General features: G+C 48.8%; 1 protein-coding gene across 1 annotated transcript in view; it reads left to right on the top strand.

Annotated features, from left to right (window-relative positions):
• Positions 1 to 19,780, top strand: part of LOC126535817 (solute carrier family 22 member 16-like) — a 63,548-nt gene extending 43,768 nt beyond the window's left edge. Inside the window, exon 3 of the mRNA XM_055072505.2 lies at positions 18,988 to 19,780. Within this exon, the coding sequence (XP_054928480.2) occupies positions 18,988 to 19,278 (291 nt within the window). The 3' untranslated portion in view covers positions 19,279 to 19,780. The remainder of the gene's footprint in view (positions 1 to 18,987) is intronic.
• Positions 19,781 to 22,304: the final 2,524 nt, after the last annotated feature.

Below are 22,304 nucleotides of genomic sequence, written 5' to 3'. Positions count from 1 at the left end.
TGGGACTTCTTATCCAGCCATAAAGCGGTGATCGACTGCGCACGCGCCGAAGTTGAATTTTCCCCTTGTGACGCACCCTTGGACGAAGATTGCAACCGCCCTTCTAAACTTACCGTGCGCGAGGACACAGATATTCCACCTGGCTCCTTCGCCCTCGTACCTGTCTCTTGCGATGCCATCGCTGATGCAACGGTCCTCTTCACACCGTCCGACGTCTTCATGAGCCGTAAATCTCTCCCACTACCCTTCGCGACGCTTGACATGGCTGGCGGCTGCAGCAATATATACTTTTACAATCCCCTCTGTGCGCCTATTACGTTGCTCGTTGGCGAATGCCTTGGCTTCGTGGAACTCTTCGACTCTTCGTCTTTGGTTTACGTCGCTGGAGACTCTTTCGATGTCGACTCCGGCCAACGGTCTTCGATGTCCGCGCTTGAGGAAACGTCCAGGGATGCGTTCTCGAATGCCATCGCCGATACCCTCACACCTGCCAAACGCGCCGACCTTCTTGATCTCCTGCACAAATTTAGAAATTCATTCGACGTTTCACAACCTCGCCTGGGCCGCACGTCGGAAGTGCAGCACTACATTGACACCGGTTTACATCAGCCGTTACGTCAACGACCGTACCGCGTTTCTGCCGAAGAGCGTCGTGTCATTACCACGCAAGTCGAAGATATGCTGCGCCGTCATGTTATTCAACCTTCGCACAGTCTCTGGGCATCTCCTGTCGTTCTCGTTCGCAAGAAGGACGGGTCTATTCGCTTTTGCGTCGACTACCGTCGGTTAAATAAGGTAACGCGCAAAGACGTCTATCCTTTGCAGCGCATCGACGACGCCCTCGACAGTCTTCAGGGAGCAGAATTCTTCTCGTCCCTTGACTTGCGTTCAGGGCACTGGCAGGTCCCGATGGCTGCTGCCGATCGCCAGAAAACCGCATTCATTACACCTGACGGCTTATATGAATTTAAGGTGATGCCTTTCGGGTTTTGTAACGCCCCTGCCACCTTTGAACGATTCATGGACAACACGCTGCGTGGCCTCAAGTGGTCTATATGTCTGTGTTACCTCGACGATGTCGTGGTTTTCTCGCCTGATTTTCCTGCTCACCTGCTCCGCCTCAGACAAGTTTTGACCTTTCTAACGAACGCTGGCCTTCAACTCAACCTCAAGAAGTGCCGCTTCGCCGCGCGAGAGCTTACCATTTTAGGCCACGTTGTGTCCAAGCATGGCGTTCTACCCGATCCTGCAAAACTTCGAGCAGTCGCTGAGTTTCCGAAGCCTCAGACCATCAAATAACTTCAAAGCTTCGTGGGCCTATGCTCATATTTCCGGCGCTTTGTTCGAAATTTCGCATCGATCATGGCGCCATTGACTCAGCTTCTACGCGGTGACGCCGCCCTCTCCTGCTGGTCCCCTGCATGTGACTCCGCCTTTGCGACGCTGCGTCGTCTTCTCATCTCCCCACCTATTCTTCGCCATTTCGACCCGTCAGCTGCAACTGAAGTACATACAGATACCAGCGGGGTCGGTCTCGGCGCCGTCCTCGCCCAACGAAAGCCGGGCTACCCCGAGTACGTAGTCGCCTATGCGAGTCGCACGCTGACGAAGCCTGAGGCCAATTACAGCGTGACCGAAAAAGAGTGCTTGGCTTTAGTATGGGCACTTGGCAAGTTCCGACAATATCTGTACGGGCGCCCATTCGACTTGGTCCCAGATCATCATGCGCTTTGTTGGCTCGCCAACTTGAAAGATCCCACTGGCCGCCTAGCCCGTTGGGCACTACGCATCCAGGAGTACGATATTCGCGTCGTATACCGCCGCGGACGCACACACTCCGACGCAGACGCCTTGTCTCGTTCACCTTTACCTCCAGACTCGGCCTGCGGAACAACTTCCGCATATTCCGTGTCATCTCTCGACATGGACTCCTTTGTCACCGCACAACGTCGTGACCCGTGGATCGCTTCTCTTTTCGACTATCTTTCTGGATCATCGACCATCGCTGTATCCCGAACCCTCCGACGCCAAGCAGTTCATTTTGCCATTCGTGAGCAGCTGCTGCACCGACGCCATTACACTCCTGAAGGTCGTCGGTGGCTTCTGGTAGTTCCCCGCAGCTTAAGGTCTCAAATATGTGCCGCTTTCCACAACGATCCGCAGTGTGCCCACGCCAGAGTCTTCAAGACGTACGAACGAATTCGCCACCGCTACTACTGGCGCGGCATGTACAATTTTGTACACAAGTTTGTTCGGTGCTGTCTTGACTGTCAACGCCGCAAATCGCCGCTTTTACGCCCGTCTGGTGCCTTGCAGCCGCTCCCGTGCCCTGCCACACCCTTCGATCGCGTCGGCATCGACCTATACGGCCCGCTTCCTATGACGCCAGACGGCAATCGGTGGATCGTAGTTGCTGTTGACCATTTCACACGCTACGCCGAAACTACTGCTTTACCAAGTGCTACAGCGCGGGATGTAGCCTCTTTCGTCCTACATCGCTTCGTGCTTCGACACGGCGCACCTCGAGAACTCCTCAGCGATCGAGGTCGCGCCTTCCTCTCCGAAGTCGTCGAAAGTTTGCTTTCGGAATGCCACATTATTCATCGGACAAGCACGGCATACCATCCCCAGACTAACGGGCTCACAGAGCGATTTAACCGCACACTTGGTGATATGCTCTCTATGTACGTGGCATCTGATCATGGTAACTGGGACCGCATCCTTCCATTCATCACGTTCGCGTACAACACCGCGATCCAGGCAACTACGGGATTTTCACCTTTCTTCCTCCTGTGTGGCCGCGAGCCTACGCATACCATCGACACGCTCCTTCTATACCGTTCTGACGCCTCCGAGTGTCTACCTGTGTCCGACGTCGCCCGACAAGCCGAAGAATGCCGCCAGCTAGCGCGCTCCTTTACGGCAGAGCAACAGCAGCGCCAGAAAGAAAACCGCATCGACACGCTTGCAAACACCACCTACGCTCCAGGCCTTCTTGTGTGGTTGTCGGTCCCTTTCCAAACGCCGGGGCTTTCCTCGAAACTCGTCCCAAAATTCGAAGGGCCTTACCGAGTCTTGGAGCAAACATACCCGGTGAATTTTCTCATTGAGCCCCTGTCACCACCTGAAGACTTGCGCTGGCGTGGACGTGACATTGTCCACGTCTCGCGTCTCAAGCCCTACCACGACCCTCTACCTCCCGATTCTTAAGGCGCCAGGATGGCTCTTTTTGTCCGGGGGGAGATTGTGAAGAAGAAGGCGCGCCTCGCGGCACAGCCGCATCGCCAACGCGCGGCTCGTCTCCGCTCGCGCTGTTGATTGCTGGCGTCCGTTTGGACAGTGCTTCGGGCTGCCTCGCCGTTCCCGGTCGCTGTGCCTTCGCATTAGGCGCTACCAATAAACATTTTCTCACGTTGTTTACAAGCGTTCTGCAAAAGTTGTATTATCATATTTCTAAACTTTTTGGGATTCATATGTAACAACGCCTTTGCCCGCTTTAAGTGTACTATTAGATGCAATTCACAGAATTGTGATATCATTTTTCGTTACCGAAAGACATAGTTGTAAACTTGAAAGTCTCGTTCTCTGAAAATTTTCGATATTTGATATGCTTTATTAAACAATTTACAACATAAAGCAAAAATTCGAAACCAGCAATCACTAGAGTTTAAGTTTTTCTTTTAAATGCAACAAATCTTGTGAAATTTGGTGCAGTTGTTGCTGAGAAAAACGAATTCTCCTGAGAAAAACGAATTCTCATGTATTTAGATAGGAGCACCCGAGCTAAAGCTTCCTCTTAAGTCTGCAATGAGGCCCCGCCCACGCCCTCATAACCACCAGCCACTGTTCCTCCGCGAGGCTGCAAATAATTCGTACTTCAAACCTCTTCTGTTACCCAAATAAGGCGGTAACTACAAAAATAAAATTATTAGCGTGTAATTTTATACCTTTCCCCTCGCCTACTATAGTGGAATGGCGAATGCGTAATTCATTATTGAACTGAAATAACGTGCTTGCTTCGCTACAACTATTTGTTGTGAAGTTTCACTTCAGTTGGCAGTGAAATTTCATGAGTAAAACAGGTTCAGCAGCGAAATAAACTGCACAGCAGACTTTTGAAGAGTGAAATGCTCAGACTCGATACATTTTGTCCATGTCTGTTGCACACCTCATTGTTTCCGCCAATGAAAAAAGTTTTGAAGAACAGCAGGCGCTCCGGAGGTATCAAGTACGACTTCATTTTGAAAACGCCGCATTACGACGACTTTGTTTGCTTCTGTCATTGGATGGCCGAGTAACACAACTCCGCGCGGTCCGTGTGCCTTTGTTGCTAGCTACTGTTCTTAAAGTTATATTCTACTAAAGCAATCTTTATTTTACACTTTCACTTCTTTACTTGTTCTTGGCAGTGCTCTTCCTGCGCAAGTCCATCTGGCGTGGTTCATTCTTTGCCAAGTAAAGGAGAGGTGTATCGCACAGGCGTACCTGTAAAATACACCTTATTTCATTTCTCTTTTGTGGGTTTACGCGTTCTATGGCGAATGGTGGGCGTTATTCACATTTGTACTAGTAAAGGACCCCCACCCCCTCATTTGCATAGAAAAGTTACCTTAGGTTGGGCCCACCCCCCCCCCCCCCCCCCCCCCGAAAAAAAATCCTGGGTACGTGCCTGCTGGCAATGGTGTTGGGCTGCTAAGCACGAGGTCGCGGGATCGAATGCCCACCACGACGGCCGCATTTCGGTGGGGACGAAATGCGAAAAACCCCGTCTACTTATATTTAGGCTCACGTTAAAGAACTCCGGGTGGTCTAAATTTCCGGAGTACCCCACTACGGCGTGCCTCATAATCAGAAAGTTGTTCTGGCACGTAAAATGCTATAATTCATTTCTTCATATCCCCGTAGTGATAAGATGCCTTGCTGTGAGCCTAAGGGAGGAAAAATGCAAAAATTGTTAAAACAGCCTGATGCTTTGTGTCAATATATGTGGACGGGACACTATGCAGCAGTCATGCACAAGAGCTTCAATTGACCTGCAATGAAAGTGAAGATTTTAATTGACTGCCTTGCACTACATGCTTAGGAGGACATTTGCACATCTGAAGCCCAAGGCCTCTATTGGGGTGACGTCACTGGGGGCATTGGAACACCACCCAAAAAGCGAATGATGTGGTAGTGCTGCACAGAATATGCACCTGTTACATGTAGGAATCATACAATTGTGTAAATCAGTTATAAATCAGTTGCAGCAAGGATATTCAAGCTTCTTAGAACGGCTTCAGGCAGACATGCCTAACTGTCAATAAATGCGATGACATCACTTATGCAGTATACAACTTGACGGACTTGAAAGGTCCTTCAAACAGTCCTTGTTACTATAATTTACTTCTATTTATGAACAGTAAACTCATCAGTAGTAAACGTAGCTGTCTGGGCTACTCAGCTACATATAGAATGGACATAAGTATTGTGTCTTACAAAAAGAATTCTACATTTTATTCAACAGATTACTGGTGAACAAGTATTTAGAAGAAATTCTCCATATTGAACAGAGTTATGAACAAATTTCACAAGCAGTAATTGCGAAATTCTATATCTTCTTGCTTGCAGACTGAAAAAATTAAATGCACAGACTGCGCCATGAAAGAAATCTATATGTAATTTTACAGAAAGGTTCCACAATTACTTGCCCTATACTCACAAGTATAATGTGCAAGTATAATGTGCATGTAAATTTGTATTTTGCTTCGCTAGCTTGAACTATGGCAGACAGGCAGCTGAAAATCACTTTGGTTGAAGCAAATGGCAACTTGTGGAGTCAAATGCTTTGGCAGAGCACGAAGCAATGATTAAGTACAATACTGACTGGATGAACTCTAGTATAATTGGCCAGCAAAGAAACTGGGAGCCACGCCTGTACCTGTGGGGCCCCTAGAAACACAACACGACACACGCTTATCGAAACGAAGGAATCTTCTCCCTGTCTTATGCGCGCCGCTTGCGTCACTTGCTAAAACCTGCTTACATAGGCACATCTACTTTATTGCCCCAATGTGAATAAGGCTTTCGGATGCAAACCAAAATATGTAGCTTTCAATGTTTCAGTTGGTTAGTCTATGTCTTTCTTTGTCATGTTTCATCCCGACCAGACAAGCTTCCATCAAACTCTCGATGATAGCACTTTTGTGCGAAATCATTACGACACTTTTTGCCTAAACCATATATTTCGGTGGTAGAACACTTTTTCTTTGGGCGTTCTAGAGTGCATTATTCGCAGTACCGAACCTCAATTCACTAAGAGTGCAACAAATAATTTCACTGTATTGAAAAGTGAATACTTAGAAAATTAAGTGCAGGCCAGCTTGAGCTTTAAGCAAGCTTCCTTGAGACATCTTGGTAAATGTGAGGGAAAGTAAAATAAATTATTCGAATGACAGATAAGTAATTGCAAATACCACGCTGTATCCCACGCCAACTGCAAAAGGGCAAGGAAATGTAGAAAGGCAGAAGGGCAAAAAAAATTTGGGGTTTTACGTGCCAAAACCATTTTCTGATTATGAGGCACGCCGTAGTGGAGGACTCCGGCAATTTTGACCACCTGGGGTTCTTTAACGTGCCCCTAAATCTAAGTACACGGGGGTTTTCGCATTTCGCCCCCATCGAAATGCGGCCGCCATGGCCTGGATTCGATCCCGCCACCTCATGCTCAGCAGCCCAACACCATAGCCACTGAGCAACCACGGCGAGTGGCAGAAGGGCAAAGAAATGTAGAAAAAAATACGGCAATGTAACAGCGAATGCTTAGCATTTAGCTGTGCTGTCATAGTATGGCTTGCAACTACTGCGCTGGGCTGATAGTTATATGATTAAGCAGTTTCCTATAGTACGTTGCTACCTCAAATGTCTGTAATGTATGAAGTAGTCCCGTTTGCAGCCTGAAGCGAACCTGCACTTGGGACTCCTAGTGAGCTTCTAACATTAAAAGGTCAATGATTTGTTATAAGCTTGAGGAATTGAACTCTCATACTGGGACTAGGAATTCAGCAGCTACCTAATAAAACTACAAAATATATTGTTTTATGCAAATGTTTTAAGGGGGCGAAGTATGGTATGCAATACATTAGTGTGGCCGATGGGAGGAAATATATAAGCACAAACGCAATACTACGAGAATTCAACTACATGAGACTGCATAACGGAAAGAGAAAAATGATACATGTCTGGACACCTTATGCATCTCAACGAGTTTCTTAGAAAGGCGATTTGGCTAAATTAACATAGAGCCTGTATGGAGTCTACAATGCCTTATGTGGAGTTAAGGACTATTCGGCACTTTTACTAGTGCGCAGTGATGCGGAAGAAAGAGAGTCATTTATGTGGAGGTATAAAAATCAAACCAACCTTTAAAATCTGTATATATACAGAGAGTTGATAGCTGTTTAAGAGCAGTCAGTGTGTCCACACACACACAGCACACTGGAATAAACGGGCTGAAACAGTCCCGGGTTGCGAGGCTCACAGTTCGGTCGTCACGGCACCGTGCGTTAACCCGTGCTGGCTGTGACGACGACACGCTCAGGCTACGTTCAGCACGGTTCTCGGGCTCGGCACGCCAAAAAGCCGCAGCGGTAGCAGCCAGCCTTGTTCCACACGCCCTCGATGTCCGGCTCGGACGCCGCTCGTGACCGACGTGCTACAGTCGCACGTCCAGTACGACCTCGGTGTCCAGCTCGTACCCCGCTCGCAGTCCACGTGCGGCGGTCGCACGTGAGGACCTCGTCTAGCACAGCAACATCTGTGCCAGACTGAAACGCTGCTCGGCACAGCTCAGGTGCGGCAGCTCAGGGACCGGTGGCCTTCGGGTCAGCCAGCGTCTCGAGCACTGGCAGCAGAAGCCCTGGGACATCCCTGCTGGGCTCCCCACCTTGCCACGGACGTCTCGCCTGGCAGGCGCCCTCGCCTCGTTCAGCCCAGGAGCTCAGAACTGCTGCCCGCCTGGTTCGCACACTGCGAGCGTGCCCTAGTGCCGCCCTGTTCGTGCACCCGTTCCTCTTCTTTGTTCTTCATGGAGCTAGGGTGGCCGTTCCGATCTTCTAGCGGCGCCTCGCGGCACTTACATATGACACCTTATTATTGAAGCCCCCCAATTTTATGTAACTAAGAGGAGGCTACTTTGGTAAGTTGCTTAAACTGAGGGCACTCCAGATCACCAAAAGATAAAATTCAAGTGATCTGCCACTAAAATACTGAAAATGGCCCATGAAGTAAAATGATTGCATATTACACCAACGTATCCTACAATTGACAAAGTAGAGACAGTTTTGTACGAACCTTTGTGAAAGCACGCAGACCAAGTGCTTTATCGCTGTGCTCACCAGCATCCAGCAGTGCAGCAGGTTCCTACCGGTTGTAGGGATGCCTCCAGAATCCGCATAGCCTTCAGCAGTAAGAAATGCTTATTTATTGAACTGTGAAGTTTGAAATTTGTTGTTTACCAGTGTCACGTGGAATGGCAACGCATGCCTCACATAGCCAACTGCGTCAATCTGCGTCTGGTTGTACAAATGTCTCTTCGGTATATCTCAGGAGGTTACAGTGCTATTTTGTAACAGGCGAAATTTCAGGAAGGAATGAAATCAGAAAAGAACGAAATCAGCAGCAACAACTGACTCCCAGGACGCTCTCCGAAAAACTCAAATATATAGTCAAACAGAGTATTGGATTAAGAAAAAAAATACTGAGCACATGAAAAGCATTACAAAAGCTCGGCCGCGATCTTGTAGCGATGCTATTCTTTTTCACTGTTCCTTAGTGGTCTGACCGACACCCCAGCCCATGCTACGTACTGGAACAGCCAGCCGTTAGCGGTGAGCGACAAGGGAGGTATAGAACCGAGTGGGCAGTATTGCTACACAATTGCAATCCTTTCTTTTTTATGCACTGCCCTTACTTTCGATTGCACGAGCTGATATCCTGTGCTTTATATATATATACAGTGAAGTGGACGCGCGCATGAAGCGATTTATTGATGTTTCGGCAGCGGTCCAGCGTGATGAAGGCCGGACCCCGGCCGAACCGTCAATCAATCGCTTCATTTACGCGTCTACTGCACCGTATATATTGTCCCGGATCCAGAAACGTTTTTGTTCTTGTGTGTATATATATATATATATATATATATATATATATATATATATATATATGCAATAAAAGCCAGCGTCTGCTTAACATGTCCCGAATAAAAAGAAACCTTCTTATGGTAATATCGGCCTATATTTGCTCGGCAACATAGACAAATACACGAACACACTCAATAACATAAAAAATACACAAAGGTTCTCACGACGCAGACCTCCAAACCGAACTGTATAGATACAAAAATCTTCACACAAGGTTATAGCTGCTCAAGCGTCACATTTAGCAATCGTGTCCCAAAGCCCGAAGCCCATGACACACCACCGTATACATTACACAAGTGCTGTACTTGCGGGAAACTACCGAGCAAACAGCAACTTTCAGTGTTTTCATAATTGTGTGCCCATTCAGTCATAGTGGACAAGGCGGGTAGCATATACATCACAGAAGAATACTAGTACGCTGTAACATCAGAGGTGTCTTTCGTGAAATTGCTTGCTAAATCAGCCCAGCAGCGTGGGCAACCTACGATCAGAAAGCACTCTGCTCTAGCTAGTTACACGACGCTCGTCACATGAACCATAAGCTTCAAGAATGCGTGCAAGCGCCATACTTGCTTACCTTTCAAAACGTAGTCACCAAACACTCCTTCGTCTCACAGGTACCATGGCACCGACGTTTTTCTGGCGCAAGCACAGTAGAACTTCCACTGAAACCCAGCTCCACAAAAGCACAACCTTCAACAAAGTCTTCCATACACTATGATTTGAAGCCCCAGTACCCAACTTTTGAAGAGAGCGTAGGCCGGCAGATCAGCAGAAGAAAGGCAGCTCGGACGGCCGCTGTATTAGGGGACTCACTGTAGACACTGGTGGATAACACAAAACACACAGCAAACTAATGGCGCTACACGAGTCCGGAAGGTATTGAGATGGTCAATGCACGCGATAAGGAGCACATTTTGTCTAGGCAATTCTAATATATAATTCAACTACCGCCTTATGGACGTCAGACTCTGGAGTTTCGCAAGACGCGTAGCGCCACCTGCCGGTGAGAAGAGCCAGTAATTGAGTAGCGCGAAGCCCGACTCCCTTGCTAAGTTGCCTATGCAGCTAGCGACTGCGAAAGAACGATTTAACTAGATTTTGGTCCATATTGCGAGTGTTTTGTGCATTTAACACCCAGACAGAGAGCTATGAATTTTTACGCTAGTCGGACGCGCCGCCGAACTGCCATAAAGCGCTTGCTGGCTCATATTTCAGACTGATGGCGGAAACGACGGCAAGCGCGGTAGCTCCGCGTGCTACGAAGAAACGCCGCAATCGACGCTACTGTTGTGTTGTAAATTGCCATGAACGTGAAGGACGGAATAACAACGTTCAGTTTTACCGATTTCCATCGCGATCGTATGAAGAGGAAATGCGAGAGCACTGGATACGGGCCGTTCAACCTGTTGGGTAATCGGATTACTTGCATTCCCCACAACACAGCGGCTCGCATGAGAAAGTGCGATAATTTTGTTCTGTAATTGTGTTGCGTAGCCGTGACGGAGGACCGTGGTAACCATGCGAAAACTCAAGCATCTGCAGCCGCCGCTTCGTTAGTAACAGAAAAAACAACGTTGCGAACCATCCTGCTTATGTACCATCCATATCTCCACCTTTTAACAGACGTCCGCCTTCCGCTTGACTCAACAAGTGGAACAGAGAGATTTGGCAGGTCAGCTTAACCAAACATTTTGGTTCGTTTATGAATTCAAAATCCTGTTCTAGAGCATTGTTGTATCGCGAACTCATTTCTACTTTCGGTATTTTGTATGTCCTGCACCGATACAAGCACGCTTCGCAATGTGCTGAGCCTGCTCGAGTGCGTTTTTTAAATGTGAGCAATGAAGTTGATGTAGGAGCACTGGATGAGTAATTGCGAAGTAACGCACGTGTGTAAAGAAAAAAAAAATTCGCCTTTATTTACATTTATTTGTGCGCGCTTGTTGCTCGAAGCGTCTGCGAAAAGTTCAGATTAAGGTACGAGCGATGCTGTAGCTCTTGCGATAGAAAGATGCAGCGCGTAGGCACTGTAGGAAACTTCCTTCGTTATGATCGCACGCTGTTTGCTGCCTTGGAACACATTTTCTGTTTGCTGCCCTGGAAAAGGCTATGAAAGGATTTACTCTCTCTAAATAATTGCGAGAGAAAACATTACGATAAAATACATACCGCTTCAGGCGCATGCAGCTTGCAAAAGCACGGCCTCCGAGATTAGATTTTGTTACTCAAAGGAAGGTGTAGCTGGGAGGAGGGCAAGCATTTAGGCCCCAATTGTTGGGCTTACATAACTTGGTAGGCTTCCTTATTTATAAAGCATATACAGGGACTTAAGCCGAACCATGAACAAACTGTAGTTGGCGAACAGGAACCAATCAGCGCACCGTCCGTGCAGCTCCGTCAGCCTGCAATGGTGGACGGCCTGCGGGCTTCTTTCACACCTACGGAGCACAAGTTCATAATCACCGCCCAGATACACGCTTCCTATGGCGCTAAGTGTCGTATTTTCGAGAATATGTGCTTTCTTGAATTGGTGAAACCATATTTCCTATTAGCGTCAGGAATAACGACGACCAAAGTTGGCGATGGCTGGCGTGTTTCAGCATCTGGAGCTTCGGCCCAAGTGCAACAAGCGTACTATTTGCACGCATGCGTAAACAAACAGGTATGGTCGTGCTAGGTGCACAACTTTCAGTATTCAGCCAAGTGACAATTTTAAATCATTCAGTTCGGCGCCCAAACAATTTACGGGATGCGTGCTGCCCATACTACCCTTTTACCGCCAATCTCAACAGGGCGATTACCCGTAGTTATGACAAAAAAGACGCTTCTAACAGCGACAGCAGGTACTGCATTCGTGAGACAGACAAGTTCTGTGTATAATTTGTATGCAATAGTAGAGGTAAGGTTTCTTAACAAGCCTATGTCAAAAAAGAAGAAAAAGGAAGAAAGCGTCGCGAACAAAAGTAAACAGCCTTACAATACCTCAAGAAGTCCAACAGTTCCACTGTTTTAGATAGAGAAGAGGTAGCGTCTCTGCCTCATACGGAGAAGTAAAGGAACTTCAAATGCATAATAGTATTTTTTAGAGTAGACGAAACATCCTAAATAGACAGTTTTGCCGGGCGGGCAAATATATTGTTACGTGTAGAAAGACACAGACGAAAGAGGCTATTTACAGGCTATTTACACTGGACTGGAGCCAGAGCGCCAGGCCCATATTCACTCGCGCCAAGGGCACAGACCCACTTCGTCGTCGTTCTCGCGGTGGCTCGTCTCTCGGGTATCTACCGATAATCTCGTAATACTACCCCCCGGCGGCAAAAGCACCCTCACGGTGCTTTTAAATATCCAAGGCACGTGGAGAGTTGTAGGGCTTGAGTCGGGTGACGTAGACAATGTCACTGGTTGTCACACCGGAGGACGTAGTGGGCGTGGCTAGAACAATTTTATAGGTGACATCGGTCACTTGGCGGAGCACGCGATATGGGCCGGTATAACAGGAAAGCAGTATCTCACAAAGGCCAACTTTAGGCGATGGTGACCAAAGCTACACGAGGGTGCCGGGCACAAAATGGACATCATGGTGACGGAGGTCGTAGCGTCGCTTCTGTTTGTCTTGAGAGCCTTTTAGACGAACGCACGCAAGTTTACGAGCATGGACAGCACGGGCGATTGCATCACGGGCATAAGCGCTAGTTGAAGCTGTGGTGGACGGAAGCACGGTGTCTAGCAGTAACTTCGGTTCGCGGCCATACAAGAGATAAAACGGGGAAAAGCCGGCAGTTTCGAGACGGGAAGAGTTGTATGCAAAGGTAATGTAAGGTAGAGCCAGGTCCCAGTCATGGTAGTCGTCGGAAACGTATTTGGATAGCATGTCTTTAAGGGTGCGGTTCAAACACTCAGTGAGGCCGTTCGTTTGGGAGAGGTAGGAGGCAGTAAATTTATGCTTAATGGAGCAGGCACGCATGATGTCGTCAATGACTTTCGCCAAAACCGTACGGCCACGGTCTGTTAGCAATTGACGCGGAGCACCATGCATCAAAATAATATCATGTAGGAGGAAGTCCGCAACATCAGTTGCGCAACTGGTCGGAAGAGCGCGTGTTACGGCGTACCGGGTCGCGTAGTCAGCCGCGACTGCAACCCACTTGTTCCCTGATGTAGATTCCGGAAATGGGCCGAGAAGGTCCAAGCCGACACGATGGAAGGGCTCGGCACGGATGTCGAGCGGCTGCAGGTAACCCGCGGGGGGCTGGGAAGGCTTCTTGCGTTGTTGGCAAAGTTCACAAGCGGGGACGGAACGTCGTACGGAACGGGCAAGGCCCGGCCAGAAAAAACGGCGACGTACTCGGTCATAGGTTCGAGATACGCCGAGGTGTCCTGCCGTTGGTGCGTCGTGAAGCTCTTCTAGAACGGTTGAGTGGAGGTGTTTAGGTATGACAAGTAGGAACTCAGAGCCGTCCGGATGAAGGTTACGACGGTACAGAGTACCGTCGCGGAGGACGAAGAGGCGTAGAGTGGCGTCGGCCGGAGAGTGTTGAAAACGGCCGATGAGTCCTCTGATGTTGGCGCCACGACGTTGCTCGTCGGCGAAATGAAGCAGCTGCGACACAGAGAATACACAAGCAGCACTGGTAATATTGGAGGAGTCAGGGTCGTCAACAGGGTAACGCGACAGGCTGTCAGCGTCTTGGTGCAGGCGGCCAGACTTGTAGACCACAGAATAAGAAAATTCTTGTAGTCTCAAAGCCCATCGACCAAGCCGGCCTGTAGGATGTTTTAGGGATGAGAGCCAGCAGAGAGCATGATGGTCAGCGACTACGGAAAAAGGGCGACCGCAGAAGTAAGGACCGAACTTCGCAGCCGCCCAGACTACAGCAAGGTATTCTCGTTCCCTAATGGAATAGTTGCGCTCCGATGGTGTGAGGAGGCGGCTTGCATAAGCAATAACGCGGTCCTGGCCACGCTGACGGTGGGCTAAGACGGCACCTACGCCATGACCGCCATGTACGCAATTCTGTAGAGGCATCAAGATCGAAGTGGGCGAGAATGGGTGGTGAGGAGAGAAGAGTGACGAGACGAGACAAGGCGGCGGCTTCTGCAGTACCCCACGAGAATCGTACACCTTTCTTCAAAAGATTAGTGAGGGGTGTAGCAATTGCCGCAAAATCTTGAACAAAACGACGAAAGTACGAGCATAGCCCGACAAAACTTCGAACGTCTGCGGCTGTTTTCGGAACCGGAAAGTCTCGGACAGCACGAGTTTTGTCGGGATCAGGCTGTACTCCGGAAGCATCAACGACGTGGCCCAAAACAGTAATTTGGCGGTCGCCGAAACGACATTTCGACGAGTTAAGTTGCAGCTTCACCTTTTGAAATACATCAAGTATAGCTGTTAGACGCTCAAGGTGAATGTCGAACGTGGGCGAGAAGACGATGACGTCGTCGAGGTAGCAGAGACAAGTGGACCATTTGAAACCACGGAGCAAGGAGTCCATCATACGCTCAAAGGTGGCAGGGGCGTTGCATAATCCAAACGGCATTACATTAAATTGGTATAGGCCATCAGGTGTGATGAACGCGGTTTTTTCTTTGTCCGTATCGTCAACAGCAATCTGCCAGTATCCAGAACGAAGATCGATAGAAGATAAATAGCTGGAACCGTGGAGGCAGTCAAGGGCGTCGTCTATATGTGGGAGCGGGTAGACGTCCTTCTTAGTAATGTTGTTCAGATGGCGGTAGACTACACAGAAGAGCCACGTGCCATCCTTCTTTTTAACCAACAATACAGGTGACGCCCAGGGACTCGAAGAAGGCTCAATGATGTTTTTGTCTAGCATGTTGTTGACTTCGCTTTGAATTACTCGGCGTTCCGACGCAGAAACTCGATACGGTCGTCAGTGAATAGGAGTAACATCGCCAGTAAGAATCCGATACTTAACCGCGAGCGTCTGGCCTAAAGGGCGATCGTCGAAGTTCAAAATATCGCTGTAGCACGATAATACTTGGTAAAGGTCTTCAGCCTGCGCAGAAGACAGGTCCGTCGCAACAATTTTCTGTATCTTGGTATCGGCGGCCGAGGCTGCCACGATGGGCCTGCTAAGCTCGCAAGAAGCATCGGTTGATAACGCTGCCACGGGATGGTCGCCAAGACAATCAACGTTGGCAAGGCAAATACCTTGCGGTAGAATTTGCTTTGCCAATCCAAAGCTAAAGATAGGTATGCGAGTGCGGTTCGCAGTAATAGTAAGTATACTGTGAGGCACGGTAACGTCATACTGTAGTGGAATGTCGGGCAGAGGAGTGACCAGGTACTCGCCATCAGGGACTGGTGGGGAAGACAAGAGTTCAATATAGGCTATCGATTTTGGCCGCAGGCGAATAAAGCCGGTGGGGCGTATGCCGCACTGGGGTGCGTCAGAAGGTTCTGCGAGAATCGGCAACTCAAGGCGAAGGGTACTGGCAGAGCAGTCAATAGGAGCAGAATGCGCGGAGAGAAAATCGAGGCCGAGAATGAGGTCGGGGGGGGGGCAATGAGCAATCACGGTGAAGAGGAAAGGAGTGTGGCGGCCGGCGATTCTAACACGTGCCGTACACATGCCGATGATAGGCACAGTACCGCCATCCGCAACTCGGACGACGCGTGCCGACGCTGGTGTGAGGAGCTTGTTCAGTCGTCGTCGGAAGGCAGCACTCATAATAGAAAGATGTGCCCCTGTATCGATGAATGCCGTGACAGGATAGCCATCAACGTCAACGTCAAGAAGGTTTTGGTTCGTGTTTAACGTGAGCAGACGATTTGAGGGCAGTGTCGACAATGCAGCTTCACCTCCAGAAGCTGCAGTGCCTAGTTTTCCGGCTGGGCCCGGGAGGCGATAGGCGGCGAAGAGAACCGGCGGGGTTGGGGCGAACGAGACTGACGGCGTCGAGGTGAGGGCGAGCGGCTGTAGCGGAGGTTGGGAGCAGGGGCATCAGCGGCAGTGGGTTCATGGCGGGTGGCATAGGGAACAGAAGGTCCAGAGGTGCGGGAATAAGTGGCGGCGTATGTCCGGAGGCGGTGGCCATCGGTTGCGGCAGTGACGAGCGACGTGGCCGATGCGACAGCAGTGGAAGCAGATTGGTCTGTCATCAGGGGTACGCCATTCGGACGGGTTGCGGCGAGATGTGGTAGAAATGGACTGTCGGGGACGAGGAGAGCCGGTAGAGAACTGGGGTACGCTGGGTGTAGATGTTGAACACACGGAGTTCAGACCCATATTCTCAAGTTCCTGCCTGACTAGGGCCTGAATCATGGCAATCGTGGTTGCTGGCGGATCGGGAGGCGTCGTGGAGAAAGTTCGCGAATAGGCGGCCTCGAGCTCGCGGCGAACAATACGGGTGACGTCGTCACATATGGTTGCCTGACGCGGTCGATCCTCACATGTCGACGTAGCAGCGGTGTTGGGTAGCCGCGTGATGTGGTGCGTGAAACGGCGGCTCTTGGCTTGTTCAAGGCGACGGCATTCTTTAATGATGGCGTCGATTGTCGAGACGTTGCTGAAAACAAGCAAATTAAAGGCGTTGTCGGCGATGCCTTTTAGAACATGGGACACTTTATCTGATTCAGACATAGCATCGTCAGCTTTGCGACATAGAGCGAAGACGTCGAAGATGTATGAAACGTACGGCTCTGTAGATGTCTGAACACGAGACGCAAGAGCCTTTCTCGCGGCAACCTTGCGGCCAATGGGGTCGCCGAACAGTTCCCGTAGCTCTTCTTCGAAAGCGTCCCAACTGCTTATCTCATAGTCATGCGTCTGGTACCACACGCGTGAGGTGCCGCCAAGATAAAAGATGACATTGGCGAGCATAATTGTTGGGTCCCACCTGTTATTAGCGCTGGCATGATCATATAGCTTGATCCATTCGTCAACGTCCTGTCCCTCCAGGCCAGAGAACACACCAGGGTCGCGATGTTGAGCAACCGTGACGATTGAAGCAGTCGAACCAGCCGAAGCCGTTGCAGAGGTGGGCTCGTCACCGGGAGGCATGGTGACAAGCTCGATGTACCGACCACTCCGTGGTTCCGTGGCGAGGACGGGGATCGGTGACCTCCACCAGAATGTTACGTGTAGAAAGACACAGACGAAAGAGGCTATTTACAGGTTATTTACACTGGACTGGAGCCAGAGCGCCAGGCCGACAGTCACTCGCGCCAAGGGCACATATCCACTTCGTCGTCGTTCTCGCGGCGGCCCGTCTCTCGGGTATCTACCGATAATATCGCAATAATATTTTACCTTTGCTTCTACTGATTATATGCCCATACGCAGCCAAACATTATTCAGTCCCCTATCATTCCCTTCTTTTAAACTGCAGGAAGGAATTATCACTATGCCACTGTGGTATTCGTACTAATTATTGCATTACCAATTTTGCATATTATGCTTCTTTATCCCACAATTAAGTGAACAAATCAATGAAGGGAATACAATTCTTATAATTTTCTTGAAACAAAAGCAAAAACAGCGTCCACCAGCTTTCTTAAAATTTTCTTGAAGCAAACTTCCTTCAAAGAAAAGTAAAAACAGAGCGTACCAACTTCTCCAAAACTTTCTTGTAAAAACTTTCTTCATACCAAAGTATAAACAGAGCCAACGAACTTTTTCAAAACTTTCTTTTAACACACGTTCTTCAAAAAAATATAAAAACAAAGCCTACCAAGTTTTTTAAAACTTTGTTTTAACAAAGTTGCTTCAGACGAAAGTAATTAGAAAGCCAACCAACTTTCTTGTAACATGCGTTAATAGGAAGTACAACTACATAGGATGTTAATGAATTTAATAGAAAGTTGAAAAGACGTCTAAAGAAAGCAAGGATGCATTTTTGTATGGGATGGGTAATTGGAAATCGCTGGGAGACGCCTCGAAGCTGCAGGGGGCATAGAGATCTGCTGATGCTGCTGGTGATGTATAACATCATGATGATCGCTCAAGCAAGTGCTGGTAATGTATGGTCTCTCAGATTTGGTTTCCGTACATAGCGCCGTAAGCTCTTACAGTCATGTCCAGCTGATACAGCCGCTCTTGTTAATCCTAATCCTTAAGAAAACTAAGCATGGAACTGGAAAAGCCCGTCCACGTGTTGCTAATACTTTGCTCTAGAAGCATCATGACTCAAATCTAAAGCAAATACAAGTATCTTTTGGCGATGGCAAAACGGTACAGGATGAGAACTTGATAGGTCCGAAGCTGGCGGTTGTCAGCTCGTAAAAGCATGCTAAATGTTACTACAGAAATAAGTCACTCGAATTATCCGGCCACCTTGTTCTGGGGAACCCTCGCGCAGGTGGGTGCCCCGGAGACAGAGGAGGTTGGCTTGAAGAGGCTGGCTGAGTGATGTCATACGCCCTCCGAGTTTTATTTCCTTCCTCTGTGGTATGTGCAGAATAGAAAACGGCGTATGCGGAGAGCGTCGCGCCCAAGCACCTCGGCAAAACGGCGTTCAAGAAACGCTAGTACGAGAGCCTCACCGTCGAGCACAAGCTTTGCACTTTGACGATAATTACCATCAGTGACTTTCGGCCTCACGTTTATAAATATCAGAACTACTATACTAGCTGCCCTGCATGTAGCGCATAGCGGAATGTGCTGTTCGTAAAATATGAATTCACAACGATGCAGCTGCCGGTCTTAATCTTAAGAAGTCCTAATGGTGGTGGCAGCGGACGAACTTGCTCTAACAAAAGCTGTGATGACATCCGCTAGTCTGGCGACATATGTTGAGACCTGCTACACACATCGAAAGCCTGGCCTTTTTATTCCAGGTGCTGCTGTGCATGCTGCACGTGCAGGAGTCGTACCCGACATGCGTGCGCGCGTTGGGCGTGAGCACATTCCAGTGCGTCTGCTGGGCAGCCGCATCGTTGGAGCCGTTTGCCCGCGTCGCACTCGGCCGACAGCTGCCAGTGGCATACGCGGTCGTGCTGGCAGCGTGGGCCGTGGGCGCTCCGTTCCTGCTGCCTGAGACGCTCAGCGCCAGCCTTGACGAACGAAAGCAGCGGCCGACAGAGGGCGACGATGAGCCCTGCCAGCGGGACAACGTTGAGAGGTTCTGAGCACATTGGGTGCTCGTGCACAAACTTTTCGTAGCAACAAAATAAAATAGGAGCGAAGCTAGGGCTCGTACCGCGTGAAACGTCGGTGCCGCTGAACCACCGGCAGCCACGTCACGAGGCCAGTGGTGCAGCCGTGCCCGAAGCGTTTCTCGGGTGCATGGTTGGATGTGTGGAAGCGCTGGCCTTCTACAAGGACCTACGAGCGTGAGCAGCAGTCGGATGGATGGATGTCATGAGCGTACGCTTCGGAACGGGGCGGTGTGTTGCGCCAGCAAGCTCTTGCTATTATACTGCCTAATGTCCTACCTAGGTTAAACAATGAAAAAAGAAAAAGAAAACACTATGAACTACCACGCCCAAATTTTCTGATCCCCTATTGCAAACTGTGCTTTTGTACGTCTCCGTCATTTGTCGTTTCCCTACTTTTCTTCCACCAATCCTCCAATCACCTCTTACTAATGCCTATTACGGACATATCTGCTTTACCACTGCTCCCGCTGAACCCAAGCGCTTCAAGGAGGCCAGTGGTGCCTAAATCGACCGCTGGGTAGACGTCTTCACATTCCAATAAAACATGCTCCGTCGTTTCCCTAGCTTTACCGCAGCAAGCACATGCTTCTTCTTCCTTCTTATATCTCGCTTTATACGTGCGTGTCTTATGGCATCCCGATCTCGCTTCGAAAAGTAATGAGCATCCCTTTGGGTTATCATAAATGGTTTTGTTCCTGATTTCGTTTTTTCCTCTCAAGTAGTTACTCATGGCAGGTGTATTTTTCATTGCCGCCACCCATGAGATTATTTCAGCCTTTCGCACTTTCCGCTTGACCTTCTTTGTTGCTTTGTTGCCCACCATACAGGGCGCATACTTGCTGGTAAGCTTCCTAGTTCTTCTCCTCCACTGTGAATCAATGGTTTTCCTGTACAGATACCTGAACACCCTCCCAGCCCAATAACTTTCTTCCATATTCCTCAGCCGTTCTTCATACTCAATTTTACTGCGAGCTTCCCTCACCTCAAAACTAGTCCAGCCCATGTCACCCTGCATAGCTTTCTTTGTTGTCTTCCCGTGAGTGCCTAATGCGAGGCGACCCACTGACCTTTGGCTCCCGTCGAGTCCTGATTGTACCACTGATTTAATGCAAACAACTGCATTTCCAAAAGTAAGTCCTGGAACCATTGCACCTTTCCACATACCTTGGTTATAGCTGCATGTCTCTTCGCCTTTACTGTTATGGTTTTTTCCTGTGTTTCCATATATCTATTGCCTTCGTTTGTCCATAGAGCAAGGTATTTATATTCTGTTACCCGAGGTATTTCTTGGCATTGTATCTCCACTGTCTGTTCGTGTGGACAGACAGTGGAACAGACAGTGGCTGGCTTCACTGTCGCAGTGAAGCGCAGAACCAGTGCCACCTCGTGGCTGGCATCGATCACGTCAGCGCACGCAGTGTCCGTAAAAGAGGTGCTAACAAGTTTGTTTCATCACAGCCACAATAGTCTGAATGCACCGCACGTCTCTCGTGAAGGCGACTTCTGTTCGAGCAAGAGTCACACTGGGAATCTGCAGGAGTTTTCAACGCACAAGCGCTTGTGCTCAAGGTTTGCTGCGCTCTTGCTGATGCAACAGAAATTACATCATTGATTGGCATGCATTGCGGTATTTTGCCCATTTGAGGCATATCGTAGTCCTTTTAATCTCGTTTGCCTGAGTCACGATAAGTCAATGCGACTGTAGAGATTCGTTGCACCTTCTCTTCCGTCGGCACAAAATGTTGAGCGTTATCTAGGTGGTCTTCTTTTAGATTGATTATTGGTTATAAAGGAAGCAAGCCTAAGATCGCGCGCACACTGCTTGCAGCTGTACGTTGCGTTATCTGTAACTGCTACGTGAAAAATATAACGTGGTAGAATAAGCCGCGTGGTGACGGATGGCAACACCGTTCCGTCCTAAAGAAATCGCTACCTTTTGAACTAGAAGGAAGGGGGTTAACCGAGGGGTCCGATTTATATTAACCATATCATAAGGAGCCAACAAAGACACCAAGGACAACATAGGGGAAATTACGTGTACTTACTAAATGAATTAAAGAAATGATAAAAAATAATGGCAATGAAACTCATGAAAAAACAACTTGCCGCAGGCATGGAACTATCCCACGTCCTCTCATTACGCATGCGATGCTCTAACCAGTAGAGCTTCCGCGGCTCCGTTTGCCCATCCACGTTCTTGCGTATTTATGTGTTGCTACTAGAACTAACCTTGGAAGTGTTAACCCGCGCCACCACTCGGAAACCTTGGCGGCGAATATGGAACATCTTTTCTATCGCAGCGATCACGGGTACGTTATCTTTTTGGGTGAAAGCAAGGGGTCAATAAACCCACACGTGCTCCCTGAAGACATGAATGTTGCCGGATTCAAGGCCTTCGTTATGTAATGAGCGAGAAGAAAGGAGGTTAACAGAGGGGCACAATTTTTATTAATCAGATCATAAGAAGCCAACAAATAATGACACCAAAGCCGAACTTAGGGGAAATTACTTGTACTTACCAATTAATGAAATGAAAAATAATGGCAATGAAAGTGGATGAAAAAACAACTTGCCACAGGTGTGGAACAATCCCACGTCTTCGCATTAGGTGTGCGACGCTCTAACCAAATGAGCTACCATGGCGCCGTTTCCCCGTCCAGCTTCTTGGGTATTTATGTGTTACTACTGCATGGGTGTAATGAGTGTAATGGGTGCATAATGATGGGCGTAATGTTAAGGGATAAGAAAAGAGCAGATTGGGTGAGGGAAGAAACGCGAGGTAATGTAATCTTAGTTGAGATGAAGAAAAAGAAATGGGGGGGGGGGGGGGCATGGGCAGGACATGTAATCAGAAGGGACGATAACCGATGGTCATTAAGGGTTTTGGACTGGATTCCAAGGGAAGGTAAGCATAGCAAGGGGGCGGCAGAAAGTTAGGTGGGCGGATGAGATTAAGTTTGCAGGTACATGGCCACAATTAGTACATGACCAGTGTA

This window comes from Dermacentor andersoni, chromosome 3, assembly GCF_023375885.2.
Source record: "Dermacentor andersoni chromosome 3, qqDerAnde1_hic_scaffold, whole genome shotgun sequence".
NCBI lineage: Eukaryota > Metazoa > Arthropoda > Arachnida > Ixodida > Ixodidae > Dermacentor > Dermacentor andersoni.
Note: the sequence above shows the minus strand (reverse complement) of the source record. Positions and strands in the feature narration are given on the sequence as shown.